Here is an 11,571-nt window from a genome sequence, read left to right as displayed (position 1 = left end):
TTAAAATAAGAAAGAGACCTACTATTCTTTTCAAAGCTTTGTAAACCAATACATAAATGTGTATGTCATCATGCACATTTTGTGTTGGAAACAAAGTGAATAAAAAAAAAGGTTAAATTAAATTTTAAATCGTGACCCCTCTCTCCTTGTCCTTAAACTACAGGAATTCACTACTAGGGGCGACATGGGCACAACAGCCTGCAGAACAACGGCGCTCACATGTGGGACTCCTCTTTTCTGCCCTTGTTAGCCTAATCTAAGCGTCCCAGACCTTCAGTGTGATGTACAGTAACTTGACAACAAAAACAAGGAGCAGATGGATCAGGGGTTATTTTCAGAATGGTTTGTTCTGCACAGACATCCACGAGACGGCCACACGCTAACACAGAGTCACAGACCAAGATAAACAAGAGCACTCCCACCAGACCCTACACCAGCAGCCGAGATAAACGACACAGGCGCTGAACTTTACACAGCCCTATCAAACCCTGAGAGTATCAGGAGGCAGGCAGACAGATGAGGGATGATGAGCCGGCCCCCCAGGGACCCTGAAGGGGTCAGGATGCTCTCAGCCTGTACAAGCACAAAACACTCCAAAAGCAGAAACACCAGGGTCACCACAGACCACCCAAACCCACACGCTGCTCCTTGGGAAATGTTACTTTAACTAGTGAAAAGTAAAATATTACAAAAATGATAACCTCCAGAAGATAATAGCAGTATGTTCATCAATGCCATCCAGAAGACCCTGACTTCTGTTTTGTGTCAAACTATCTTCTTGATAATTGTAATAACTGTTGACTGGATTAAAGCTTAAATAAAAAGCTATCTTGCATGTTTTTACACAGGTTGAATTTTAAAGAAATGCCTTTTCTGTGTGTCGGAGTGGTTGATCTATTATTCTGCTGCACCGTGATGTTGAAATAGTATCTTAAGACACACGCATTAGGATTAAGCCTGCATAGAAAAAAAATAAAACCCTGCTAGTTATCCATTTACAGGCCACATCACGGGGAATAGTGGGTGAAATGTAACTGGCCAGCTTGGCTCTTAGCTGTATACTCATAAACCCTATCATTATGTACAGTATTACTACTTAATTGCAGTTAAGTGATGCAAGTGACTTCCTTACTCGGCACATTACTTAATGCATCACTCATATAGTTGTTAAAAATGAATTTGCAGGTGAGTATCTCCATCAGAGAGGGTTACTCTGTGGTTGCGTTTCTCGACGATAGCCTGCATCAAGCCTCCGTTTATCTGCAGTGTAGCACAACCCTGCTCAGCAGCTGGTTGGTCAAACAATCGGGAAGTTTCGCTGTAGTTCAGGAGGATCTCCATTTAGAGATGGTCCTGCCAGCCATGTATGGGACAAGAGGCATGGTGGTGAAAGATGTTTCCCAGGGCTTGTGTGTAACTTGAGGAAAAGAGCTATTTCCGTCAATGCTAATATTATCTAAAAGGATTTTATTCTTTTATCCCCCTCCCTGGAAACCTTAACAACAACATAAACCTACAATATCTTGACTGTTCAGTAGGATTCATGTTGTAAGTGAAATATGGAAATTGTTACAGACAAACATGTACCAAACCAAGCGTTAGTTTAAGGAAAAACCTGATCCATGACTGGAGGAGAGAAAACTGGATTTGTCCTAACATGTTTGGAAAACTTCAGATCTACCCCTCCTCTAAAGACCGGTCTGCACCACTTCAATCCCAAAGACCAATGACAAAAATCAACACGTCTTATTATTTTCAAGCTTTTTAATACAAACTTAATAAACTATCAGTCCCTCTGAACATGTAAGACACTGACTCCAAATACTTTGTTATACCGTTTGCTTTATCAAGTATTGCACAATGTAGGTACAAAATTAATATACGATTACATTTTGTCCATTATATAGCAAAAATCTTTAAACTCTTAACAGAAAATACAACTCTTATGTTTTTCAAAAAAGCAAATATTCTTAAATCCCACCACTACGGAATATTCTGTACACAATCTTTAGGATAGTCAATGTTTTTTAAGATGGATTTATTTTATAATTTCAATAAAAAAAGAAAACATAAAGTTGCTGCAGCCATCACAGATCACTGGAGTAGTAAAAAGATATAAATGCAATACCATGTCGTAGAAACAATAGATACTCTGATATTTTACAAACTCTGTACTAAATTAAATTATACAATTAGAAAAAGACCAGGAAATCCCACTTATTTATGCCAATTTCTTGAAAAACTGGCAATATCCAGTTATGTTTAAATACTGAAAGAGGCCATGACTTGTGGTGGTGTTTTTTTTTTTTTTTTTTAAGTATTTTTTCATATATATATATATCTTAAAACAGTCACATAAAAAAATGTTTTGTGCTTGGTTGGCAAAAGAAATGACAATGATGCATTTTGAAGTCTGGGTAACCAAGCTTGGACATTTTGTACTACAAGCTTCATTGTTGAGAAAAAAAAAAAAAAATTAAAAAAAAGTAAATATAACTCAAGGGGGCAACATAATTCACCCTCGGGCTCATGCTCTTAAGACTCGAACCTTAGATCTTACATGTTACAAGTCCTTTTTTCCTTTTATCTTTGACATTCTGTTTTTGTTTACATTTTTTTTTGTTTTCAAATTTTCCGACATGTGCATTTGTGTTTGCTTCCCCCATCACATTATCTCTGGTCGTTTCTGCATGAAGCAGTAGCTTAAGTAGTACCTTAACATGTACTAGTTGGCCATAACTGGCTGGAATTGCTGGTTAGAATACTGCATGTTGCTTAAGCTGAAATTCAAGCCGTCCATGAGGGACTTGTCGTTAAGGCCACCGTAGGCCGCAAACATATCGAAGGCATTGCTGTACTGCAGCGGGCTGAGGCTGAGTGAGCTGTCCCCAGGGAACAGAGCGCTCGGGCTCCCCTGGCCCTGCAAGCTGGGGAACACAAACTCCTTGGCATTAGGGGACAGAGCAGAGGGCTTCTGGTGCTGCTGCTGTGCTCCAAGTCCCAACCCGTACAGCGAGTGCATGGAGGTGGAGATGGCTTTCTGTTTCAGGAGACTGTTCACATTCAGGCCCAGGTTAGTGGGAGAGGTACGGGCCGCTTTGTTCCCGGCACTGCTGCTGCTGCCGTTGTTGTTGTTGTTGCGTCCACTGCTCTTCATCTTAGTGGAACCAAACTTGGTAGCAGCGAAGGTGGCTGTTGTGAAGGTTAAAGGCTGCGTGGAGCGGGGCATAAAGGTGGGGCTGACTGCTGCCGAGTGGCCGAAAGGAGGAGAGGGAGAGCTGGAGCCCGGAGAGGCTCCACTCACAGGCTCACTGATGGGCATGAAGACCTGTGCCTCTGGATTGAAACTGTTCTTGATCTCTTTGTCCAAATCCAGCCCTCCATTAGTGGCTCCACTTTCACCGCTGTCATCAACATACAATACTTTGATAGGCCCCTTCTCCCCGATCTGGTAGGACACCTCATAGGGGTCAATCCACACGCTGAGGTCCTGGGGCAGGTTATTGCGAACATCATCGATGTCCAACCCACTCTCTTTGGCTGCCTTCTCCACCACAGGGTCCACTTTCTCCCCCACGTGGATGCATCTGAATCCTGAGCCCTTGTATGGCTTGTCCGGGTACCAGTGTCCTTCATATTTCTGCTTCAGCTGCCTCTCCAGCTCCTCGCCAAAAATGTTGACCCGCCGCCTTGGCAGCTTGTTATATAGGTATGAGATGATGAAGTTGAGAGCTACTTGGATTTCAAGCTGCATAGCGAACTGCTGAAGTGTACCAGGTGTGTAGAGATTAGTTGTGTCTGACCTTGATTGTGTCCACTGGGTCTGCTTTGTTTATCCGTGTTTGGCAACACAGACGTGCTCCAGGCAGGATGGTGAAAGCAACCAGAACTTGGATGAAACAGGTTGAAAATGAAAAGTGCTGGTTTTGAATGTAGTGGTGTCCTTCCACAGGGTGTGATATATAATGTTTTCTGCAGCAATGATCAGACAGAAGAAAAAAAAATAAGTACATGTAAATTGCATTGTAAATTCACAACAGATCTGTTAACTGATCCAGGTGGCGTCTACAAGTGCCTTTTAGTTATTAAACATCTCGTATGTGTAACTGCAACAGCTAAGACCTTCAACCTGTATGAGATAAATGTCAACCAAATGACAACAAACACAGTGACAAATGAACAAATAGATTAAAATATACAAAAATTGTCCAAGTGTTCTCATACAGAAAAAAAAAATATCAGAGAACAATCTTTGGTACGTTTGGATCTGGCATCTAGATCTACATAAAGGTCAAAAAGTAGGCACAAGGCACATTAACCTTTCACTGGAACTGGAATCCTCTTACATAATCGGCTATTAGACTGCCACCATTAGGCAGGAGAGAGGAAAACTACTGGAGGGGCGCTGCGTTCAATTCACAGTTTTCTTAAACAGAGTTAATGCCTAGTCAATATTTTTTTAATCGTGGATAAGTTGGTGAGGAAATGATCTGGGTGGATTTCAAAGCTTTACAACGCTGTCATGGGGCTGTGTCTACGCTTAAAGGGGCCGGTTAGTTGCAGGGCTTCCCACACTGAAAACAATGTTCTTAATGCTCTTAATGTTCTCTTAATGTTCTTTTGCACTTCATATTCTGTGTTTCCATTTGTTCAGCTTAATACTCATATTTTCATGATCATGTATACAGTAATTTTTTTATCTTTTTTTTTATTATTTTATTTTCATTCATGTTCTACATGCAATTTTTATGATTTATTTTCATTTTTAGGATTTTGTATCCTCATAAGTATTTTGTTAAATGTTATTAGGTGGGGGCTCCTCATGAGCCTACTGGCTTGCTCGCTCCTCCCTGCAGTTTCTTTTAACTGAACTTACTTGTGTAATGTTATTTTTTTATGTTATGTGCTAAATAAAACTAAACTAAACTAAACTAAATGTTGAAATAAGACTTAAACCGTCTACACCCATGTTCAGCAGTTTTACGAAGGGAAGAGGAAACCCTTGGCTGATTCATCACAGATATGCTGAAACGTATGGTAAATATTCAGTGCTATGTGTCCCCTTTGCACTCTTGCGTTATCGCTTGAAAAACAGAGATAACTTGTTGATGCTTTGCAAATACACAGGAGCGCATTATTGTCGCTATGTCTCAGAATAAGCAGCGACAGGGTCGACTGTAGTAACAGTGGACAGTATAATTCAATCAGCTGCTATAAAGTGAAGATACGGTTATATTCGTTGTCTTTATGGAGGAACTGTCATTTCTCAGACTGAAATAAATTCAAAACACTGGACACTTTTATCGCCTACACACGTACACCCCTCCCTGACTTGGACTGACGCAGCAAATCAGCTTAGAAAGTATGAATAGAGCTACAATAAGACAGCAAACACAACACAGTCACAGATACGTACATAAAAAAGCTGGATATACTTACTTTTTTGTAAAAAATAAAGATTCTCAGTAGTTCTGAAGTACCGTTAGTTAGTGCAAATAGAAAAAAAGTATAAATACTTTCTTCACATAGGATATATTAGCAACGTTACAAAAAAGTATTCCAGTACATGTAGATTTCGGAGGATTGACTTTACGGTTTGCTTCGTTTTTTTTGTTTTTAAGGTTATTTTGCGTTTTTTCTTCTTTCAGCAGGCTTGCAGAGCAGCTCCCTCCTACACGGGAGTTTCGCAACTTCGTCCCTTTCTGCTCCCGTGTTCCCTGTATTTATAGATTTCCTCCGCCATGGGCACGAGGTAGGCGGTGATGCGGTTTCAGAGGTCAAAACAATACTGACGCATGTGATTGGTCAGAGGACGAAGCCCCGCCCCCTCAGGGTTCCCGACGCCGCTCGCTGATTGGCTGATTTCTCCCGTCAATCTGAGACGCATTGGTCTGAGAGGCGAGAGAGACGCCTATGGCGAGGGCTTGCGTCAGAGATAACCTAGGTCTGCTTTGACAGCGAAGGGAAAAAAATAATTAATGTTACCACAAAAACAGTATTTTACACATATTTATCATATACATTTCACGTTCTTCTTTGAAAACTATTTATATCAATCTATGTTGGAACATAACGGCTTGTTGAGTCGTTATTAATGGGAGAATATTAGCGACAGTGCTGCTGATACAGTTTGTTCTATGTCCAGTATCCATGTGTCCTGCTTATGCTGCGTTCCATTTACCTCGGAGGTCGGAACTGGGAATGACGTCACAGCCGAGTTATCAGCGTTCCAGTTACAAAGTAGGTAAACAAGTTTGTAGTTCGCATATACCACATGAAAAATGTAAATTACACTATAGCAGCATATATATGCCGAACAATACTTGTATACGACTGATTTAGTGTGACCAAAACTAGAATGAAGTGCTACGAATTTTTACAGAGCTCTCTTCTACTGTTTACAACCGGGGCAGCCATCTTGGAATGTGAACTCGGGGGTGGTGAAGACTCTCCCACTTTCCCAGTGGGAAATCCCACTTCGAGGGGCGTTCCAGTTGAAAGTTCCGACTGGGAACTGGGAAATCCCCACTTCCGAGGACAAATGGAACGCGGCATTATACCACCCGGAGGTTTAAAGGGACACATTTAAACGATTTTATTCCCGTTCAATTAAAATGACTTATTTAAAAATATATTTTTTCTTTTTTTTTTTTCTTTTACAAGATTTATTATCGTAATCTGATATGAGAAACTGCAGGAGCGAGTACGGATTTAGATCGCCTATGTTGACTGAGAGGAGATTCCCCACAGCGGAACAATACAGCTGGCAGCAGGCTGGGTGGTGCTGAGCGCTATCTAGAAAACACAAGCGCTGATTGGTCTAAAACGGGGCAGGAGCCTACTGGTGTGCCCGTATCCAAGGTGCTGATGCAGGCTGCGCACGTCATCGCTTAAAGCCTCAATTATGGCTCTGCGTTAAATCGACGCAGAGCCGACGCCGTAGGGTACGGCGTGGGGTACGGCGTAGTGTCTGCGTCGGTGTAACGCGGAACCATAAATCAGCCTTTAGGCGAAGGGGGGGACGCACTCTTTAAAGTGCACTGACACATATAGGTGTATGTGAATGTACTGAAGCCAGAGATTAATAATGTCTTAAAAGTAAAAGTGAGTTTTATTATTGGGTAGATATAACAGAACAGCACATAATTAAGATTTTAGACTAAAATGTCACACTTAAGATTTGTGGATCAGCTTCTTCATATGTCTTTAAAGCTAATAATATACTGTCTTGAGAGGATTGTAGTACACAGTACACTTATTTTTGTATTTATGAAAAATCAGCTAGGAGTGGACTGCTGGACATTCTTCCTGCACTCAAGTTTGCCAAGCAGAGTCATGTGCTTGTTTTGAACTGTGAATGTGGGCAAAAGGGCTCTTGCTGAAAGTCCTCCTGGGATCAAACACAGAAGACAGACGGCAGCTCAGGCAGAGGGAAGAGTTGAGAAGAGATTATACGGTCTGACATTGCTGTGCATATTCAGATTAACAATCGATCACGGCGTGGAAGAGGGTGACAGTGTGAGCTGATGCCAATGGCACCGTGACTCCCACAGACCAAGCTGGCAAAGCCTTGTGGGCTGTTTTTATTGTAAACAGCTCGCGTGAATGTCACATGTCATTTAGGACTGTTGCAACAAAGGACATTTTCAGGATGCTGCTGTTTATGCTTTGGTATTTCAACAATGTGTGTGGTTTTTCTGCTTTTTTTTTTTTTTTTTTTACCAGATCGTACATCGTGTTTCTCCTTGTGAAGTTTGCAGTGGCAACAAACGACCGTCCCCTGACAGAACAAGGTCAGCAGCCATAATGAGGCATGTTAAGACTTCTATATTGTCTTAGAGTGTAATCCTCTAATCATTAGAGCCGAATGTATCCACCACTCACTGCTGCCTCTGTCAGTTGTGCTTATTAAGGAGTGTAACACCCTAATATCTCTAATCTCCTCATCAGTCTTCAGTCAGCTTTTGCTCCAGGGATGGTAATGTGGCTAGAGAGAGAAATTAAATAAAATGAGTCATTTACTAAATGCTGCTGCTCATTTTCTGAGTTTAATGATAACCCAGGAAACAAAGATCTAGTTGAGCTGATGCCCTGCAATGTAAACATCCGGGCTTCTGAGATCACAGTATACACAGTTATAATCTGCACACAAATTAAGAAAGAGCCTAATAGGTTACTTTTCTCTTAACGTTTCTGACAAAATTAATGATCTCAAGAAAAATAAAAGAAAGGAAATCATGACAGCAAAGTTTTCTTAGACTCTGAAAGATGAGGACCTTAAATCACAATTTACATTTAAGGAATCACTTGGTGTACACATTGATTGCTGTGTGTTTATTTATATGAAACATCATAAAGAAGTGGCTTAAACCGAACACAAGCAGCTAAATGAGATTCCTCTCCCTCTATAGCACTTCTCTGTCTGCCTCGCCTCCTCCCATTCCTTTTTTATTTTTCCACCTCGTTGCCCTCCCTCTTTCGAGCTCAGACGGAAAGCCTTTGACGTCACTGGTTGTTATTACTTAACACAACTCTGCAGAGTGCCCTGGGCTCCTCGTAATAGACAGACGCTTTGCTTTTCTTTTGAAGAGCAAATGAGGTGGTGGGCGAGCGAGCAACGGAGGAGACAGGCAGAAATACAGAGGAAGACTTGGGGAGAAACTGAATCTGTGATAGGGGCTTTTAGGGTTGCTGTTTTTTCTTGGCGATGCCAAAATTAAACTCAGATATCGACAGAAATATAATCCTACGTTTCCTCTGAACCCTGTAATAGACAAAGCAAATCTTTTTGAAGGAATTGAATAATTTATTTTACATTTGTGCAGTGATTTTCTTTGTCTTTACAAAATCATGCAACAAAATGTACATTGATTACCTTTTCTCACTCACAAGTTGAGATAAGTGGCAAAGTAGTGACTTTAGAAGAGAAGGGTAATTATTTTCATGGAGAAATTGGGACAGGAAGAGAAAATGGTTATTTATAGGTAGATATCACGGAGCAAAGCAAAACATGACATTTTCACATAGAAACTTAAAGTTAAATGTATTGAGAAAAAAAATCTCCTGAGCAGCTTTTGTGCTGTGACCACCTCCTCCACGAGTTCAGAGGTGCACAGCTTTGGCATTATGTTGTGACTTGTTTCTTACAAAGAAACAAGCGAGGTACATCAGTGGTGATAAAATCACTCCCTATGAAAAAGGCTACAATAATTATGTTTCATAATTTTTAACATAGCATTGGCATTTACACCTGAATCTTAACTTCCACTTGACTAGTAGAAGTGAATGTTACCTTGTTTTATAGTGTGCAGTAACTCTCCATTCTAAACTTATAAAAACTGGACATCAACCTCAGTTGGAAAAACACAAATCTCATGATCTAAAGTTCATGAGTGGCTGATCATTAATACCAAGCGGCAAAACCGAGCGGCAAACGATAAATGTTATTTTGCTTGTGCTCTGCAACAGCCTTTCAGCTGTGGCTGCCCATTAAAGATCATGCATCCGTCGCCTGCAGTGAGTTACACAGCATGCATACTCACCGAGGGTTTACAGGGTGCGGTATATGTAAATACACAGGTTATGTTATCACTTGTCACGACAGCAGCGTAAATACTTTTTCCCTTGCACGGCTGCCTGCATAACCCATTGAGGCTGTTACATAATTCATCCCATGGATGGCTGGTGGTGCAACATCAATAGATCTATTTGCTATCAGCAAAGGAGGGAAAACCAGGGCTCAAATATGCAAAACTGCTCTATGTGTCACAAGATTTAATATGGTTTGCTTTAGAAACATCAAACAAAAGAAAACATGTCTAACCTGACAGCATAGGCTTTCTCATCATACGGTACTGTATGTAGTTTTGTGTTATTTGACAAGCTACGTGGGAGTAATGATAGAGGAGATACTGTATACATTCATGTAAAAAAGAAAGTAGCATCCTCTTTCAAGTATGGGGTTGCAGGAATCAAGTTAAAACAAAAAGGCTTTTTTTCTTTACAAGCTCATAAATCAGGTAAATACAACCTCAGATGAACAACAATGGACGACATATTACACAGTGCCATTATTTATTTAACAAAAAGTAGAAGCAATGTATATAAAACTAAGTAAACCCCATGATTTAATAGTTTCGTAGAAAATCATTTAAATACCTTTTGGTTTTTATATATTACCAGTCTCTGATATCATTGTGGAGGCATTTTGTACTCAGTGTAAACAGTGACAGCACACTTCAGCTCCCCAAATGAGCTCCTAAAAGTTACATATTTGATCATATTTTTGGTATATGTTCCCATGGATGCCCTGTTGAATTATTTTCTTTTAAATCCACTTCGCATCAGTTTGCATTCCATGATAAAAAGGTGAAACGATGGTGAGTAGAAATCAGAATGATAGCTATGTATGTGCTGTTTGTACTGACACAACATACTGCTTCCTCTCAGGTCTCTTTCAGATAAACTCTTGCATGACACCCCCAGCGCCTCAAGGACATGGAGAATCAATTTAGTAATGAGACATGGATAGCTAATGGAAAGATAAGAGAAAGATGTAGAGGAATTTTTGATTAATCTGTGACACTGACAAGGCACATCACTTTGTGTCGGTTAGTGCCTGACATTACGTTGATTACTTTTTTTTTGCCACTAGGCACTTCTCTCTCTCTCCTCAATCGTTCATGATTTCTTAATGCAGGAGCCGACATTTAGATGACAGAACAGTTGCTCTTAGCGTGCAAAAGATCCTACTGCATGGTGGAATGTTCACTAAGTGGTCTTGTCCATATCCCACATGACTTCAACAGCAGCAGTGAGCGCACTACAACATGCCAAACAGATAAAGCCTGGACGCTCTGCATCATGGCACTTTACAAATACTCTTAGTCTTACTGTGCAGTTGATGGTGAGCATCCATATTTGACAAGGCAATAGTCAGAAAATATATTTAAAAAGTGACGTATTCTTCAAACAAATATCAACTTTCCTACTTTATTTGTGTTTGTGTGTCCTTGTACTGCTAGCACATGAGCAGGCTTGAGAAGGAGACTGCAGCCAGAACAAAAGTGTAAATCTGAGGTATTTACCAACTGTTTGACAGAGGTTACGTACCAAAGCATAAATAAACATGCCCACAGCGCCACACACCTCAAGGAAGCTGCTGCATTATAGGTTTGTACATGAAAGTCCCCATTCTGCCAATGAAGCCTGGAAGGGTGTGTAGCACAGATGCCAAAACAGGAAGAGGAGCACGATTTGAACAGTTTGCTTTGTTTTTATCGTCCTCACACCTGCTTGGCATTATTTTCTGGCTTCTGCTCCTGTTCGGCCCTAAGGATAGAGCATAAAAACACAGCAAAATAGGAGGAAATGAGAGAAACATAGGCAGGGAGAGAAGGTCTCTCCTCAGAGAAACCCACTACAACATTTAAAGTGGCTATGACACATAATGCAGAGGGTTGGCGTTTGCATCAGTCCAAATGTTGTTGTTGTTTTTAAAGAGTATTTTGCTTAGCCACCTTTAAAATGTAAAGCCATTTTCCCATCACAGCATCTGCCTTGAAAATTGCA

The 11,571-nt window shown here is 40.7% G+C and overlaps 1 protein-coding gene across 1 annotated transcript; it reads right to left on the bottom strand.

Moving 5' to 3' along the window:
* Positions 1–1,746: 1,746 nt before the first annotated feature.
* Positions 1,747–5,716, bottom strand: tob1a (transducer of ERBB2, 1a). The gene is made up of 2 exons (XM_061711074.1): positions 5,440–5,716; positions 1,747–3,972 (listed from the first exon to the last, which is right to left on the bottom strand). Exon 2 carries the CDS (start codon positions 3,752–3,754, stop codon positions 2,726–2,728), a length of 1,029 nt encoding a protein of 342 aa, XP_061567058.1. The 5' UTR covers positions 3,755–3,972; positions 5,440–5,716; the 3' UTR covers positions 1,747–2,725.
* Between the last annotated feature and the right edge of the window lie 5,855 nt (positions 5,717–11,571).

The sequence above is a fragment of the Cololabis saira genome, chromosome 21 (assembly GCF_033807715.1).
Source record: "Cololabis saira isolate AMF1-May2022 chromosome 21, fColSai1.1, whole genome shotgun sequence".
Lineage (NCBI taxonomy): Eukaryota > Metazoa > Chordata > Actinopteri > Beloniformes > Belonidae > Cololabis > Cololabis saira.
Note: the sequence above shows the minus strand (reverse complement) of the source record. Positions and strands in the feature narration are given on the sequence as shown.